The 17691-nt window shown below is 33.3% G+C and overlaps 4 protein-coding genes, 1 long non-coding RNA gene and 1 pseudogene across 6 annotated transcripts; 3 read left to right on the forward strand and 3 right to left on the reverse strand.

The window, feature by feature from the left end:
- Window positions 1–566: 566 nt before the first annotated feature.
- Window positions 567–2389, forward strand: LOC104726406 (uncharacterized). Its single transcript, XM_010445261.3, has 7 exons — window positions 567–706; window positions 834–864; window positions 993–1033; window positions 1388–1423; window positions 1529–1734; window positions 1816–2031; window positions 2115–2389. Exons 1-7 carry the CDS (start codon window positions 668–670, stop codon window positions 2230–2232), a joined length of 687 nt encoding a protein of 228 aa, XP_010443563.1. The 5' UTR covers window positions 567–667; the 3' UTR covers window positions 2233–2389.
- A 151-nt stretch (window positions 2390–2540) lies between these two features.
- LOC147935510 (transcription repressor OFP3 pseudogene) lies at window positions 2541–3194 on the reverse strand (annotated as a pseudogene).
- A 1450-nt stretch (window positions 3195–4644) lies between these two features.
- On the forward strand, window positions 4645–5372 carry LOC109127687 (uncharacterized). The gene is made up of 3 exons (XR_002034234.2): window positions 4645–4769; window positions 4871–5001; window positions 5102–5372. It is a non-coding gene; the product is annotated as an uncharacterized LOC109127687 (long non-coding RNA).
- A 172-nt stretch (window positions 5373–5544) lies between these two features.
- Window positions 5545–6213, forward strand: LOC104726408 (uncharacterized). Its single transcript, XM_010445264.3, has 2 exons — window positions 5545–5842; window positions 5943–6213. The coding sequence occupies exons 1-2, from the start codon at window positions 5687–5689 to the stop codon at window positions 6042–6044; spliced, it is 258 nt and encodes an 85-aa protein (XP_010443566.1). The 5' UTR covers window positions 5545–5686; the 3' UTR covers window positions 6045–6213.
- Window positions 6214–6298: 85 nt separating this feature from the next.
- LOC104726407 (CBL-interacting serine/threonine-protein kinase 10) lies at window positions 6299–8784 on the reverse strand. Of its 2 annotated transcripts, none has more exons than XM_010445262.3 (2): window positions 8487–8784; window positions 6299–8090 (listed from the first exon to the last, which is right to left on the reverse strand). In XM_010445262.3, the coding sequence occupies exon 2, from the start codon at window positions 7833–7835 to the stop codon at window positions 6432–6434; it is 1404 nt and encodes a 467-aa protein (XP_010443564.1). In that variant the 5' UTR covers window positions 7836–8090; window positions 8487–8784; the 3' UTR covers window positions 6299–6431. The 2 variants fall into 2 exon arrangements, with proteins under 2 accessions (XP_010443564.1, XP_087327204.1); XM_087471078.1 differs by having other exon boundaries at window positions 6299–8084; window positions 8487–8762.
- Window positions 8785–9110: 326 nt separating this feature from the next.
- On the reverse strand, window positions 9111–13849 carry LOC104726409 (peroxidase 67). The gene is made up of 3 exons (XM_010445265.2): window positions 13431–13849; window positions 13132–13323; window positions 9111–9852 (listed from the first exon to the last, which is right to left on the reverse strand). Exons 1-3 carry the CDS (start codon window positions 13650–13652, stop codon window positions 9292–9294), a joined length of 975 nt encoding a protein of 324 aa, XP_010443567.1. The 5' UTR covers window positions 13653–13849; the 3' UTR covers window positions 9111–9291.
- Between the last annotated feature and the right edge of the window lie 3842 nt (window positions 13850–17691).

The raw sequence follows: 17691 nt of genomic DNA on the forward strand, positions 1-17691 counted from the left end.
GAAGCAATGGTGACCAACCTTAGCTAGTATATATTGGTCGTTTTTTTGTTGCTGCTATAATGTCCTATCGACCAGCTACATCAGTAATTTTTATGTTCATGTGTGTTTACCTTGAATAAGGAAAACTCTTGTATTATGACTCCAGCTCTTTATTATTTTCATAATTTATGCTTATAAATCATATTATGATAAAGCTTATAACTAAAAGCCCACCTTTTAACTTTAAGATCAAAGTACATCACGTAATTGACTTTTTCTCAAAGAATTGGAATACCCGGATTTCACAGATGTATCGAAAGGCTAATCGGTTTGCCAATACGTAGATTAGAAACTATGTTTTTTCTTTCCACTTAGATTTTCATGCACGCACTTGTTGTTCCAAATTGTGTTCTGTCGTTAGGACAGGAACCCCAATTCCACGACAAGTTTGTTTATTAATATATTGTAGGAGACTTCCCCATCCTCTTAAAAAACTATAATTAATCAATGAAAAACTCATCGATAGATTTTACGAGAATATTGGCCAACATCATAAACCGGGACAAAATAAATAGCCCACAAAAGTCCAGCTAACTGAATACAAGGTAATAAAAATCTCTATATATATAGGGTTTCCAGCCGTCTCTTAGAAATCGCCGCTCTTCGCTTTTCATCTCAATTTCTCTCCATGGCCAAGCAGCTTAAGAAATGCTCGACATCCACCGATGTAATCTTTTTTCTCCTCCTTATGGCCTTCTTCCTTAGCTTACTCCAGTCTTTTAACCAATTTTGTTCTGTATTATTTCTTCTCAATTTGACTGGAAATTACTCTTGTTTTCGATTTATTTTTTTAGGTTGAAGATACCACGAAGCCTTGGCAGAATGGTCAGAAATTATATCCTATCCTTTATATTTATGTTTCAAGAAGAAACAATCCGGCATATTTTAGTTTCTCTTCTTTTTGAATAACATTATAATGTTTTTTTTGTTGTTGTTGCTGTTGCTGGGGAAAGAGTTGGATGATTCAGAAGTAATTCTGAAGGAGCAAAAAAAGGTAATGATCTGTGGAACATAGAGAGTTTACACTTTACTTGTTTATGAAAATGAAATCCTGCTACTACTAAGATGGCTATAAGCAATTCAGATAAGAGCATGCCCAACGGAATTTCGAAAAGATCTCTAAGTTAGTTGCATGTTTATGAAAATAAAAACCTATTTCATATATTAGCTTCTGTATTTTAGAGCTCACCAATGTTTAGGCTAGCTTTGCCTGCTTTGACGTGTGCTTTTTAAAACTTAAAAAGAAGAATTTCATCATCTTTGTTAAAACTTCACTGACTCTGCTTATGTTTTTTTGTTCATTGACCAACCAATTTACGTAAACTATATATATGTCTATTTTGTGCAGGAAATTGATGAAGATGTAAAAACTGCATTTAAAAAGGTATAAACAACATCTTTTTTTTTCTTTTTTTTTTTTATTCTTGACAAAACCAAAGATGGCTAAATCAGTCTAACAAACCTATAATATCTCTTTTTGACAACGAAGAAGAAAAAGGTGGAAGAATATGACTGCAATTTCGATAATCATAAAGAGGCATTTGGAAACAATCATAATACCATAGTCGTTAAGGGATTCGATTGTTCCCTTTCTAGGGATGATATCAAGAGCTCACTGGAAAAACACTTTGGTTCATGTGGAGAGATCTCTAGGGTTTTTGTTCCGTTTCAGTGCCAAACCGGTTCTCCCTTGGGGTTTGTGACTTTAATTCTTTTTTAAAAAACTTCTTTGAAGTTACAATACAATCGTGGACAGTTATTTATTTTGGTTTTCAGATATGCTTTCATTGATCTGAGGAATGACGCAAAGAAGGCGTTAACACTAGATGGAAGTTATTTGGGAAGTCTGAAGCTTGAGGTTGTCATGACTAGCTCTAGAAAAGAATTTCTTCAGTATCCTAACTTAAGAGGGTGTGCACGTTGTTGCATTAATATGAAAACGCGCAACTACGACGAGTTCTTGAGAACTGGTGGTGGTCGTTTAACTCCCTGGTACATAAATTTATTTTGTTTTTGATTTATTGAATCGAATGTAACTTATTAATTAATTTTGTTATCTTTTTTGCTCTTTGCAGGACACCTGAGCTCCAGCAGGCGGTCGCTGAGCTTCTTAAGCGAAAACCTTTAAGAAGAAAAAAATGCGGAAAACCAGAGCTAATAATAATATCGGTCGTTTCATCTACAAGCTGCTAATGCGGAAAACCAGAGACATATATGTTTTATGTCTTTCAAGAAAACTTGGGACTCTTGCTATTTTAGTTTCATATGCCTAAGTCAAATTATTAAACTTTCTTTGTTTCTTGTTATGAAACTTGCATTTTTAGTTTGAAAGTTAATTTAGTTTTTATTATGAGCTTGACTATGAAAACGAAAATCCAACTGATTGCATGTTTTTTTGCTCCTTCTCGAATCGAAGACGGAGACTGTTATTATGTCTTCATTCCTCCTAATTCCTATATGCATGGGTGCAATATTATATTATTATTTTTGTATCCTCCCAATCATTGTTGAGATTCTCCATTGGTTTTGTAGCCGTACGTCGTGATCTCAAAACAGATCACATTAAAGTTAAATTGTAACCATGTTTTCTCGAATGCTTTGATTATAATGTCATGATATACTCATTCGAATTCAGTGAAAGATAACATGCGAGAAGATCTTCCAGGTCTGTCGTCTGTTCCCTCATCTTGTTCTCCAAGATCATCTCTGAAATATTTCTCAGGGTCTACGGAAGAGAGAACTATGGCGAAACTCTTGGCAATCCCCCTTCTTCGATTCCGGGGGACTTGTCTTCTTTCTCACGATGTTGGGAGAATCCGCCCAAATCCTTATCCATGCGTTCGGGTTCTTCAGTTTCTTCTGAGTCATCAAGTGGTTCCTTTACAGTCTCATCAACCCGAACAGAACACAAGTTTGCTGAGATTGAAGGATCTTCAGATACATCATCAAGCTTCCTCACAGAGTACTGGTCTTCGTCCTTGATATATGTCAATTGAATGCCGACGGTTGAAGCCATAGTTTTGGTCAGACGACGGAGATGATACACGATCTGAACTGATTCCAAAGGCAGAATCAGATATTGCATTTTCAGAGGATGATGATTCAGAGAGCGATGCTTTGGAGAGGAAGAGGTAGAGAGGAGAAGAGGAAGAAGGTTAATTAACAAGTAGTAATCGTGTGCACGTGAGTTGCATTCGTCCCACATCGCAGACCCTTCCCATCTGTCAACTCTACACACGCATGCAAGAAGAAAAGCTTTACATGTATGCGTTGCGTCTTGCGTGTATCTTCATTATTGCTATCGAAATCAAAGACACATCATATCTGTCAATGTTTACGGAGTCCCTAGTCTAGTTTCCAAATAATCTAAAGCTAGTGTAGGTAAAGTAATCGGAATTTGATAAGATATGAAAAATTATGTTCTATATATCAACTTGTAGAGTCTCACTAGAAAAGAGAGTGTGGGGTTCACGTCATGAATGTAGGATCCGTAATCAGCCGATCCGAAGTTAACTATAAAATTTTATGAAGCTCTCTTTGTTTGTACTTGCTTGATTAGAGATTCTAGACTCTGGAAAAAGGAGAGATGTGAGTTTTGGTGGTAGGTTGTGATTGCCATTACCTAATACAAAAGAAATGCTTTGTTGTTGTTGGAATTAGTCTTGCATGGAAGCCACTGATAAGCACATGAGAGGCACATGTGAGGAGCTAAAAAGAAGAATGAGAAGAATGTAGAGTATAAATAGAGATAGAGTAGTGTTGTAAACATTATCCTGCGTGATCACATTGATGTTGTTTGTTAGATCAGAGCTGCGTCTCTGTTCTTAGGTGATGAGATTGGAGAACTGTAACTCCAAGATTACCAATTAGGGTTTGAGATTGTATTGTGGATTGAGAAGAGATAAGAGAGAAGAGTTTTTACCTTCAAACTTATCAAATAGTGCGCAGCTTGCGCTTGTGAACACGGATCGAATCGAACGCTGAAGAAAGTTAGGTTTTAAGCAATTTGGGGATTTTGAATGCAATGTGTCTTGAGGGATTTCCCATCTTGGATGGTGTTGCCGGTGAACTAGGACCGTGGATTTCATGGCTGGAGGAGTTCTTTGTTCAAGAGAATTTCACGGCGGATGAGAAACTGAATCTTGCACAAAGTCATAGTTTGTAGGTTAAGTAAAGTTAAAACAAACAAATATTGAGACGCTAGGTGCATACTTTGTTTCTTAGTCCTGAGTAGGTTATGTTTCTTCATTTTAAAAATCACCTGTGGATAACAAACCCAAGATTATCAATGACTAGGACGTAATTAGTTAAAGAGTAATGAGTAATTAGAGCCACGTCTAGACCTGTCCGTCTTTGTTTAAGACCATGGACACTGTCCTAGCCTTGAAATCCCCTGTTTCTCCACGAAGCAGAGGAGTTAAACAAGAAAAACATAGGATTTTAATTTTATATATCATCTGGTGTTTCAACGAAGAGATCTGTTCCTTTAGCAAGTATGGATGTGTTCTTGTCGAACTCAGGAGGCAAGTAAGAAGTGTCTTCAATAGGCAACACAGGCGCAGAGCCATTCAATCTATTTATCTTGCAACCTCTTCTTGCTTTCAGCGTCGCAGCACCTCTCAATGCTTATTTTACCAAACACCAATGTCTCAGAAACAGAGCATTCCTTGTAGAAAACAAAAAAAAAAAAAAAAAATACACCAAAATAACAAAAGCTTTATCTTCTTCTGGTATGTATGAATATGATCGTCCTAGTTTTTTGTTGACTTCTCTATGACTGCAGAAAAAGATGAGACCTAAGAAGCAAATGGTTAACGATTGATTATTGCAGATGATGGTGAGCTCAAGGTCAGGAGCAGGCATAGGAAGTTTAAGAACTGCCCTTGCTAGAATTGCTAAGTTTGCAAAGTTCTAGCCATCTAGGTTCTTAAAACAAGAAAAAAAAATCCCAAAGCCAGTCAGGTTTGTCTCTTATACATAGTAATCAGTATTAATGATCAATCCATATCAAATTTAAGAGAGTTACTTGGCTTGTCGTATTCTTACTTTGGTTGTTTAACAGAGTCAGAGAATCGAACGTTTGTATGGCAAAATAAGAGGAAAGAATGAAGATATATGTGTTGTGGTGGAAGAGAAGGGAGAAGTCAAAATGTTAAAAGAGATAAGGAACTAAGGAAGAGATGGTGAATGGTGTGATGATGATGATCCGACTAAGTTAGTGAAAACTGTCAACAATCACTTGTGTTTTATTAATTTCTTTATTATCTTTTTTTGTTTGTCAAAGCCATCGCTTAGAGCAATGAGAGCATAAAATGGTTTTTCACGTTCTGACAGATTAGGTTCATCCAAACCACTAACTTTTCATTTTGGTCAACAAAAGAAATTATTTTTCTCTATGTGAATATAATAATGTTACATAAATAAATAAAGTTAACTTGAATTCTAAAATTTATTAGGTATATGAAATTGAAAAAATACAGATGACTTTAGGAAGTGGCCTACCTAATTTGACACTTCTTCAACTACACCCTTTGAATTTTTCTCTCTTTACCTTCTTCATCAACTCCGCTCTCTCTCTCCTGATTTGGCTTTCTTCAAAAACTGAAAAAAGCAAATCAAGAAAAGAGAGAAGAAGAAGAATCCATAGATGTGTCCATTAAGGATTATCCTCATATTCCTTTCGGCGACTCTCGCTGGCTTCTTCGTCCTCAAGAAGCTCAACTCTACCTCCGACGATCCTCTCGACGATTCCTTCACCGACGCTGCTGAACCCGCCGACGACTCAGCCTCTGGATTCTCCAAGGTTTCCTTCTTCTTTTTTCTTCTCTCCGATCTCCGTTCTAATGCTTCTCTCTCTCTCTCTCTAATTTGGGATTAATGAATGGGGTTTTTGATGGGGTCAGGTGGGAATGGCACTGAAGTCTGGATTTTGGACATGCGTTGACATGGCAAGTGGTCGCTATCTCTGGAACCATATCCGCTCCGATTCCAAATGCTCTTCTTGAGTGTTTTTGTTACTCTATCTCTATCTCTCTGTCTCTATTGTCTGTAACTGTGTAATTTTGCTGCAATGGACGGCAACCAAAACCGCATATTGTCTTTTGTACTATATTATAGATCTTGTCTTCTTCACTATACTTAAATCTCTCAATAAAGTGGAAGTCTTTAATCCCAGTTTCAAAATAATGTTTAAGGTTCTTGTTCTTCCTGTAATCAATTGAAGTTCTCACTCAAACTCACAAGTTATGCCACTGAAGAGTTTCTGTTAACGACTTTATATTATGCAGGATTCCTTTCTTTTTTTCGCAAACGAAAAATGTAAGAAACTCATATACGTTTAACGTCAGTGTTAAGCAAAATTCAAAACTTAAGACAGTAACGAATTTTCAAATCTACAATGCTTCTTCCTCCTGTTGTTCTTGCTGTGACGCAGACTCATCTTTCTCTCCCTGCCAAACCCACACAATATCTGACAGAGCAGGTCTAAGATCCTCTGCTACTAATTTCTGATACTCGAGAGTATCTCCATTAGATTTCTTCACTTCCACTAGATGAAACGTTGGGGTTACTTGGAATATCTCTGCATCCATTGATAGAATTCCTTTTCTTCCCTCTTTTAAACGTTCCAGTTTGAACAAACCTGCTTCTCGCTTTCTTATGCTCAGTTTCAATCGTTGTGCCACCTCCTCTAGCGTAGATATGATCACTGAAGCAGGTTTCTGGGATGTGAATCTAGACTCTCGCTTGTTATGCACATCTCCAAACAGTCCTGCCAGATCAAACCCAGCAGACAAGGCAATAATATCAAATGCGTTTAAATTTGTAGGTTCGTCAGTATGGTTTTCCTCCGTCACCCTTTCTCCATTCTCACTTGGGCCTGCTCCGTTCTCACTTGGACCTGCTCCGTTCTCACTTGGACCTGCAACACCAGCTTCCACAGAATTCATCTCTTTCACTCGTTTCTCCATCCGTTTCTGTTTCATATGTAAACCTTTTCTGAACCAAGAACTCTCTCTGATTTTTGCGATGGTGATTCTAGTTTCAGGGTTAGGGTCTAGCATCTTACACAACAGCCTCTTCACTTCTGGAGCAAACCAGCTTGGTGCCTTAAAATCAGCCTTTCCTATCTTCCTGTACATCTCCATCAAATTGGAGTCATGGAAAGGTAGATAGCCAGCCAACAGAACAAACAAAACCACACCACAAGACCAAATATCCGCTTTTGTGCCATCATAGCCTTTTCGATTGATCACTTCGGGAGCAACATATGCAGGTGTACCACAAGTAGTGTGGAGGAGGCCATCTTGTCTCTTACAGTCAGCAAGAGCACTCAACCCGAAATCAGATACCTTGAGATTCTCGTTATCATCTAGCAATAGATTTTCTGGCTTTATGTCACGATGATACACCTCTCGGCTATGACAAAAATCAACAGCGTTGATAAGCTGATAAAAGTACTTCCAAGCAACATCATCTTTCAACTTCCCTTTGGCAACCTTGTTGAAAAGCTCACCACCTTTACAATACTCCATAACAAAGTAGATCCTTGTTTTCGTTGCCATGACCTCATACAGCTCAACAACATTAGGGTGTCTAGCAATCCTCATAACAGATATCTCTCGCTTGATCTGTTCGATAAGCCCAACTTTCATAACCTTTTCCTTGTCGATCATCTTGATAGCAACACTCTGGCTAGTAAGAATACTCCTTCCATAATACACCTTGGCAAAAGTACCTTGACCCAGTAACCTCCCAACATCATATTTATCGGTCAAAACACTTGGCTTGTTTTCCATCTAATCTTAATACAAACTTAGCAGACAGCCAATAAAGAAAGAATAAAAACACAACTATTTGCTCCAGTGATAGCTCAGAGATTGTGGTAGCTCATGAGTCATGAGCTCATGAGCTCGTGAAACTAACTAATTCCCTAGTGCCAAGAGGACATATCTTCCAGCATTTCTGAGTTTCTAAACAAGAGAGTGCCAAATGGATTGACAGAACGGTATGAATACACAAACACCTTCACAGAAACTTGGCGGAATCTGAGCCTATGAAGTAAAAAAAAAACAAAAAACCAATGAGATCTCACTTCAACCACCAATTCAAGTGTAATAAGAGTTGCTCACAGAAATGGGAACCCCTGCTTTATCGTTTATATCGAAACGCAATTATATCAAAGAAGAAGAGAAAGCAATCACGATTCACAAAAACACAATCTCTCAAACCCCTAAACAAGAAGAGATCATTCAAGTTATATCATTCCTTCACCCATTATCGCATTTTATTCTCCATATTATAAAGAACACGAAGCATAGATCGCTAATCAGAAAGAAATAAAACCTAAAATTGAAACATGTAATCGACAATTCGCAAGGAGAAAACAATACAGAAGTAATTCCCAAACACAAATGATCAAAAGAGGAAAAAAAAAAAAAAACAATCACCGGTGAAGAAAGAGAGGATTCTGGAAACGAATCGGCGATCTCGATCGAATACACGCAGATCTCTCTCTCTATATATATATATCCAACACCGTAAGTTACCTTACCAATGAGCCCTTCTCTTGCTTATTTCTTTCTGTGTTTTTTTCTTTTTACCAAAAAAAAAAAATGGAGGAGAAGAAGAAGAAGAAGAAGAAGAAGAAGAGATGAAATCGAAGTTAAACGTTATTGGCGGTCCACGCACATCAGCAAAAAAAAAAAAAAAAAAAAAAAAACAAATAATAAATTAGATTTTTGTATTAAGAAGAAGAAGAGCAGAGGGCCACTTGTTCCTCTGTGTCATTGTCCACCTTATGTCTTTTTACACTTGTCCTCTCATTCGCCTATTCACTTTTTCATCCAACGGCTCTCCTTTTTTCACCCGTGTTTTTTAATCATACATATTTTATCTCTCTCTACTCATACGGTTTCTTATGCTTGATTGGTTCATTATCATTTGTTACAACTTACAATTAATCGTAGAACATATCAGCTAGTTGAATTTTATTTATTTATTTCTTTGAATAGTATTATAGTGTCAATTGCCAAACGTAAATGGAAAACTATTTACCAAAAAAAAAACGTAAATGGAAAACTGCATCGCCACATACTTTTATTCTGCTAGATCTATATTGCCTTATTTGTGGTTTTATAATGAAGATGTATATTTTTTTAACAGTTGACGAAGAAGATGCACATAATAATTATTATTTATAAAAAAAAAAACAGTTGACGAAGTGGTGATTGTTGGGTCTAAATGGCCTTCATTTTAATTGGGTCTCCGACAATTATTGCGAATCTGACCATTGGATCCGGTTAATGGGCTGATGTCACCCATCTTAACCATGGCCCCAACAAAGTCGCGGTAGAATGCTCTGATACTGTGGCTGTATGTTACGACTAGCGAGTCGGTGGGACCGTTGTTGAACAGCACCTGGTCTGATGTAAGCAACCCCTTGTTGCCGAGAAGCTGTTTGTAGTAGCTGTGGTCGAACATGTTAGGAGAACGGATGTCAAGATCGGCTACCTTGTTATCTCCAGAGCCATTGGCGGCAGGGCACTTCTCCCTTCTTGACATGGCGAAGGAGGGGTTGATGTTACTTTCGTTGTATATACGGTTTCTGAACGTGGCACACTTCGCTTTCCCTATGGTGTGAGCACCAGAAAGGGCTACCATGTCACGTGTGGACAACCCTTGAGCTTTAAATCGGTTGATGAGGTTGCTCAGGGTACTGATCGGAGAAGGGATGACGCCAGAGTTAGCCGCCGCAAAGTTCGCCGTCGTAGAGTCTCGTCTACCAAGTTTCACACTCCACCCAGGGCCACCCAACTGCTTAGTCATATTAGTTAAGAGGTATTAAGGATTGATACTAGTGAGACAAAAAGCACATAGTTATTTGAGAAGGCCTTTCATATTTATTCTCACAAAAAAATGATGAAATAATGTATAATACTAGATTTTAACTGGCTGACATATAATTTTTTATTAAAATTTATATTTTATGTTGTATTTATTTATTAAATATTGGACGTTTTGTAAATAGAGGAATAACTAAAATTTTCGGCGGTTGTACGACTAAATGTTTATATTAATTTTTTAACTCGTAATACACTTCATGACCATTTGTTTGGTATATTTAGTTTGTTTTGTTTAGGAGAGGTATTGGTTTAGGATTTATAAAGAATTTTAATGACTTTAAAAGTTAGGTAAAATATGTTGTTATTCAATCAAGATTTTTAAAAACTCTTTAAAAATTTGGTGTTATTGGTTGTGGATTTGTAAAAAGTTATCTAAAATCATGATAAATCTAGTGTTATTGGATTAAGAGTTTTATAAAGTCATTAAAAGTTTTATGTTATTCAACTAAAACAAAAGAATCTTGGATTGTTAATGAATTCTTGGATTGTTAATGAATTCAAATTTTATGTTATTGGTTTAGGATTTTATATCATTTCCTTCATAACAAAAGTCATGAAAACTCTTTCATCAAATAGAAAGATTTTACAAGATTAGAAAAAACAAATCATCAAGATTTGTAAAAACTTCCTAAACAATCTCTTAGAATCCTTCATTTTTAACTTTCAATTTTCTATGATTCTAACAATCAGCAAGAACATAAAGTCATTAAAATTCTTTCTAAATCCTAAGGGGGAGGTATTGGTTTAGGATTTAGAAAGAATTTTAATGACTTTATGTTTTTGCTGATTGTTAGAATCATAGAAAATTGAAAGTTAAAAATGAAGGATTCTAAGAGATTGTTTAGGAAATTTTTTAAAATCTTGATGATTTGTTTTTTCTAATCTTGTAAAATCTTTCTATTTGATAAAAGAGTTTTCATGATTTTTGTTATGAAGGAAATGATATAAAATCCTAAACCAATAACATAAAATTTGAATTCATTAACAATCCTAGATTCTTTTGTTTTACTTGAATAACATAAAACTTTTAATGACTTTATAAAACTCTTAATCCAATAACACTAGATTTATCAAGATTTTAGATAACTTTTTACAAATCCACAACCAATAACACCAAATTTTTAAAGAGTTTTTAAAAGTCTTGATTGAATAACAATATATTTTACCTAACTTTTAAAGTCATTAAAATTCTTTCTAAATCCTAAACCAATACCTCCCCCTAAACCAATACCTCCCCCTTAGTGTTTGAGATTCTATTTGATCTTTCATTATTATAACAAAAAAATAAGGGATCTAAATACATAATAAATAATTTATACGCTGTGATTAACTCATATTTTTCTAATGATTTAATTATTTTACACATTTTTAGTTAAATAAACTTGATTTTCTATGTCAAATATTCTAATATTAGTAGTGATGACAAATAATAAAATGAGGATTTAACCCGTGTTAACACAAATTTAATAATATTTTATTAATCCAACATTGTCTTCTTTATAACTCATTTACTATATACCACATTATATAGTATTTTAAATTTTTTAATTTTACATATTCATAATATTTTAAAATTTTATTAAGTTTATATATGTTAATTATAAAATTTAAATAAATGTCAATCGAATTTTTTCTTACATTAAGAAGCAAAGCTCACAGATTTTAGAAAACAAAATGGGAATCAAATTTTTTTTTTTTTTTTTTTGCAAAATATTCAAAGATAGAATATCTTCAAAATACAATAGAAAGTGTGGTTAAATATATCATAGTTTCTGTTTCCATATTGATTGTTGTTAATTTTTTTAGTTGAATGGAATGTAAAATATTTAGGAAACAAAATCTGAAATAATGTTATATTTGGAAAATTTTAGGAATGAAATTTGTAAATAAGTTTTTAAATAAGCAAAACTAAAAGGTTAGAACCCAAAATGTACTTAAAAAATGTATATATATATCTATATAGTTATATAGTGCGTGCATCTAATTATGGCATATGGCTCCTCAAACCATCTAGATTAGTCCTTATAGGAGTATCATTAAACCATTTTTTAGAGTATTATTTAATATATAGTTATATTCTTTAATTTAGTTTGTAACTATTATAACAATCACATAGTATTTTAAATTATCAATACTAAAGTTTTAAACCTACAATTTTATTATTTTGTCAATTGTTTCATATGTTTGTTAGTATTTACTTACATGTTTGCTGATATTATGTTTAAATATAAACAAACATATAAGCAGAATATAGTAAAACCTCTATAAATTAATACTTTATAAATTAATAAACACTATAAATTGATAAATTTTTTTCGTCCCAAGTCGGATCAGTGTAAAAAACAACAAAATTTGATAAGATAATAAGATAATACTTTTAAAAAAATCTTTTAAAATATAGTCTCAATAATATCATAAATTAAGAATCATGTAATTATATATATATATATATATGTGCTGATATAATAATGTATGCTTTAAAATTTTGATTTTTTCCCAAGAGCTCATATCTATATATAAAACAATTTTTATATTGTATTTCCAACTATAGTGATATAAAATAGCATGTCACAAAATAGCTAATTTTTAAAAGTTTTTAAATATCTAAATATGCATCATTTTCATTTTGATAGTTTTATAGACTATTAAAATACCACAATTGATATTATTATTCATAAATTTAAATTTATGTATGTCATGTATATAAATGATATTGTTTATTGTATTTGTAATTTATAGTCAATAATGTTTTATAAATATTAAAATTCATTTCTAAAACAATAAAATTTATAAAATCCGAAAGTTTAATTTTCTTTTGCTAAAATTGTCTCAGCTAATAAACTTTAAGAATTTAAACAATTGAAATATATATATATATATATATATATATTATATTATAAAATACTAAATGTTTAATTATTAATAACTTACTAAAATGTCATGATCCCAACATTATTAATTTATAAGGTTTTACTGTACAAGCAAACACATGTGAAACAATTGACAAAACAAATTATTTTCTTAATTATTACAATGAACTGATAGAATTTTAGTAAAAAGCAGTGTGTGACGACATTTAAAAAATTGTTTTTGAATCTTCACTTTCACTATCTTTTTGGACCGGTTTTTTTTCATGAATGCAATCTATATAATATATATGGCGAGAGTAAAAAGGTGGAAATATGCTAACTAGGAGAACGGAGTCACGAGCGGCTATGGCAAGAAGGTCAGCACATGAGACGATGCCAGGGCAAAGACTCTCAACGGTTGACTTGATTTTGTCGATCACTTCGAATCCCCTAACAGAGTTGTTGCTAGGTCCAGCCGTTTTCTCTCCGACAAATGACGGTGTGTCATCCAATAAAATAGATCCATCACAGCCCTGTCAAATCATTTTCTTAGCATTTACTTATTTGTAGGAGTAATTCATGGGAACATGCTAAGCATGCTTCCTTTTTCATTCAAAAAAATATAAGCAAAAAAACGTACGTTCACGAAACAGTCGTGGAAAAATAATCGGAGGAGAGAAGCGCCCATGCGAGGCTCTCTGGCCACCGCCCGACGCACCACCCGTCTCACGACATAGAACAGCGTGGGACAGCTCTCCTTGTAATAGTCACTGTTCAGCTGAGCCTCGGACTGAGACCCCAACATCATTATCAACATCAATAACACCATCTTTAACATACTTATCTGGTTATTGAACTCCATTCTATATATTTGTTTGTTTTGTTTCCTTTTTTACTCGATATAGCTACGAGTTGTCTGAGCCGATGAAGCACTCAAGAGACCTGATGAGGGCTTTACTTTATAGAGGGTATATATAACTTACTTGCACGTAGGTAGTATTTGTTCACGAAGAAAAGTTTCTTCTCGAATGTGTCCACTATATTACTGGGTCATGATCCTTACGCCACCTTTACCAAATTCATGTTTAATTTACATTCCCCTTTTTTCAGCTCATTTTCCTTTTTTTCTTTTTCTTTTACTAATCATACATTGTTATGTAAATTTAAACTCTACTAATTAGTATATCATTATATAACACGTTTGAATTTGCACATATATATATTATTAAACTTCATATATCACTAGCCGCCATATCAAGATTAGCGATATATATAATATAATAAGCACAGTAATGTATGTGTTATAAACTCATGAACCAAGTTCTTTTCTTCAGTTTGTATGTGTTATAAACTCTTTCTCACTTTGGTTTTGGTTTGATTTCTGTTTTGGACTTGTGTATTTTCTAGTTTCAATAAAATTATGGTTATGTATATAATGTGTTTTCATTAGATTTTGGACTTGTATATTATGTTTGTTCTCCATTTCATTAATTTCAGGATTAAAATCAGGACTACAAAACAATAATAACCAGTTAATTATATTATTTTCTAAAACAAAGTTGTCGTTATATAGTCGTCATTTAAACGGAAAATTGTTGTTAGGTTGTCGTTAAATAGTCGCAAAATAAAACGACTAATTTAAGACTAAAGTATTGCAAATTTTATTCATGTAACAAAGTCGTAACTTCGTCATAAATTAGTCGTCACATTTAACGACTATTACACGACAACTACTAATATAGTTGTACACTTGTCGTCAAACTGTCGCTAAATTTTGTTACTAAATACCGAGTACGTGATGACAATATACTGACAACAATGTATGGTCGTTAATTAGTCGTTAAATAACGACTAATTAACGACCAAATGTATTAGCGACAAAATAATACCTACAACAGTATATAGTCGCTAAATAGTCACAAATTTAAAATAAACGACTATTTACTGACTATTCCTACAGTGGTTGATCGCCTGTTTTCTTGTAGTGCAAACACCTCAATTTCTGACTAAGTCAGAGAGGAAAAATGGGGTACTCTGGTGTTTGGTTTGCCGAAAATCAAAGTAAGAAGTTGAATTTTCAAAGGTTGTAGATTTTGTTTTTAAAGTGATAGTGAGAGGTTAACAAACAAACTATTGTTAGGTGGAGTTGTCTATCACTTACAGTGAGGGGCTCTACAATTTTTTTCATTCTTTCTTCCAATCTAGTTGGGCCCAAATTAGTTGGGTTTCCGACAATTTTTCCGGATCTCACCATGGGATCTGGTTAAGGGGCCAATATCGCCCATCTTAATGATCGCACTAACAAAGTTCTGATAGAAAGCATGGCGACTCCGACTATAAGATAGGACGATGGTGTACGTTGAACCACTGTTAAACAAGACTTGGTCCGATGTGAGAAGTCCCCTGTGGTTGACAAGCTGCATGAAGTAGCTACTATCAAAACTTCCTGGAGAGCCGAGATCAAGAATGGATGTGTAGTTTTTAGAATATTATTCTATATAGCTACATTCTTTAATTTAGTTTGCAATTATAACAATTATATAGTTTTTTAAATCATCAATATTAAAGTTTTAAACTTACGTTATTTTATCAATTGTTTCATATGTTTTGCTTGTATTTTACTTGTTTTTTTGCTTACATTTCGTTAAATTTAAGCAAATAATAAGCAAAGAACAAGCAAACATATGAAACAATTGACAAAACATTTTTTTTAATAATCATAATGAATTGATAGAGTTTTAGTAAAAGCAGTCTGTGACAACATTAAGAAAATTGTTTTAGAATCTTCACTATCTTTGGACCGGCTTGATTTTGTTTTTAAAGTGATAGTGAGAGGTTAACAAACAAACTATTATTAGGTGGAGTTACTTGTCTATCACTTCTTGTGAAGGGCTCCTTTTCATTCTTTCTCCCAATCACCTAAATTATATTTGATGTATTTAAACTTTCTGAAAACATAATTAAGGTCCCAATTTATATAATTTTTTCTTGAAATAGTTTTACAAAATAAAATCAGAGAGATTCAAAAGTTCCACTTGCACATGTTTTCAAACTAGTGGTTACACACACGAGAGCTTGACCATTTTAAATTATGTGAAGACCATGTGTAATAGCCAGATGATCAATCCAAAAATAGCTAAAGAATTAACTTTTCAGTTTCCACTAGTTCTATCTTACACACACAGCTTGACCATTTTAAATTATGTGAAGACCATGTGTAATAGCTAGATGATCAATCCAAAAATAGCTAGAGGATTAACTTTCCAGTTTCCACTAGTTCTATCTTTCTCCCTTTTTACAATATGTTTCATTGTATAATCTCTCATTATTTTATTTTCAAAAATTATATGATCTACAAATCATATCTCTGTATTACTTTTTATGCATTTTAATTGAAAGCCTTTTAACAAAAAAAAAAGACCATGTGTAATAAATTGTTAAACATTATAGTTGATGTATATAAACTTTCTGAAAACATATAATGTAATATAAGTTTTTTCTTGAAATTGTTTTACAAAATAAAATCAGAGATATTCAAAAGTTTACATGTTTTAAAAATTAGTGGCCATATTATATATGTAAAAAAAAATAGAGTTTACCAATACGACTGAGTCGCGTGCAGCGACCGCAATTATGTCTGCGCACGAGACAACGCTTGGGCAAATAGCTTCAACTTCTGTCTTGATCCTGTCAATGACTTCATATCCTCGAAGAGCGTTGTTGTTGGGGCCGACAGATTTTTCTCCGACAAACGTGATAGTGTCATCGAGTAAAACTGATGCATCACACTCCTGCCATTTTTGTTTAAATGTACAAAGATGTTAACATTTTATAAACGGTGGATCTAATTCATTGAAACATAAATACTGCTTTAAACTTTGTTTTATTGGTAAAAAAGTTTTAATGAGAAAGTAAATTTTTCTTATTTTTTTAAACCAAAACTTTCTCTATTTTGTCATTTTTCAGTTTGTAATAAGTAAGATTAATATGTTGTCACAAAAAAAAATGTAAGATTAATTTATGCGTCTTCTTTTTCTAATAATGTATTTTAACATTTATTATAGTATTTTTAGATTGTTTTATTTAATATATATATTTTTATCTTTGATTTGAGATTCATATATTACTGTGCTTATAATTTTTGTTATTTCTTTAATTATGTCAAATTAATTTTCTTCTAATTTCTCAACCTTGATTGGTTGGTCATAGACATTTTTTTTTTATGCAAACATAATTTTTACCATTCATTCAATCCCAAACGAAGATAAAGAGTGTAACCTTATCAACCTAATGGTTGGATAAAATAGACTAATCAAACACAAGCTTACAACAAACATAGATATATAAATTAGAAAAACATAAACCGTTTTTGATATATCCATAGGAGCTCGGAGACAGAGGCTACATCATGATGTGTCAAAGACAGTTCCACAAATACATTGGAAAATTTAACATTATTTACTATCAAAAGATTTTGTGACGTTAAAAAAAGGCTTTTAGTTTCATTGGTTGTCGGAGCATGCCACTTTGAGATAGCTAAAAGACGTGAACATGTTCTCTCCACACATGAGGAGGGCAGAACCAATGTTCTCTCCATGGTGCAGGAGATGGACTCATGCAAGGTTATCTCCCCAAGGGAGGAAGGCGGAGCCAAGGTTCTTTTCATGGTGGACGAGGTTGGATGCAAGGTTCTCTCCATAAGGGAGGAGGACGGAGCCGAGGTTCTCTCCAAAAAAAAATGTAATATTAATATATGCGTCTTCTTTTTCTAATACTATATTTTAAAATTTCTTATAGTATTTTTAGATTATTTTATTTAATTTATATTTTCATCTTTAATTTGAGATTCATATATTATCGTGCTTATAATTTTCTATTATTTCTTTAATTATATCAAATTA

The sequence above is a fragment of the Camelina sativa genome, chromosome 11, assembly GCF_030686135.1.
Source record: "Camelina sativa cultivar CO46 ecotype springtype chromosome 11, ASM3068613v1".
NCBI classification, from domain to species: Eukaryota; Viridiplantae; Streptophyta; class Magnoliopsida; order Brassicales; family Brassicaceae; genus Camelina; species Camelina sativa.

Coding starts and splice junctions, on each gene's coding strand:
- LOC104726406 (XM_010445261.3), top strand. CDS start 668: ATGGCCAAGCAGCTTAAGAAATGCTCGACATCCACCGAT. Junction 1,034..1,387: donor TTCTGAAGGAGCAAAAAAAG/GTAATGATCTGT, acceptor TATTTTGTGCAG/GAAATTGATGAAGATGTAAA. Junction 1,735..1,815: donor CAAACCGGTTCTCCCTTGGG/GTTTGTGACTTT, acceptor TTTGGTTTTCAG/ATATGCTTTCATTGATCTGA.
- LOC104726408 (XM_010445264.3), top strand. CDS start 5,687: ATGTGTCCATTAAGGATTATCCTCATATTCCTTTCGGCGACTCTCGCT. Junction 5,843..5,942: donor CAGCCTCTGGATTCTCCAAG/GTTTCCTTCTTC, acceptor TGATGGGGTCAG/GTGGGAATGGCACTGAAGTC.
- LOC104726407 (XM_010445262.3), bottom strand. CDS start 7,835: ATGGAAAACAAGCCAAGTGTTTTGACCGATAAATATGATGTTGGGAGG.
- LOC104726409 (XM_010445265.2), bottom strand. CDS start 13,652: ATGGAGTTCAATAACCAGATAAGTATGTTAAAGATGGTGTTATTGATG. Junction 13,324..13,430: donor TCCACGACTGTTTCGTGAAC/GTACGTTTTTTT, acceptor ATGATTTGACAG/GGCTGTGATGGATCTATTTT. Junction 9,853..13,131: donor CTCGTGACTCCGTTCTCCTA/GTTAGCATATTT, acceptor ATGACTAAGCAG/TTGGGTGGCCCTGGGTGGAG.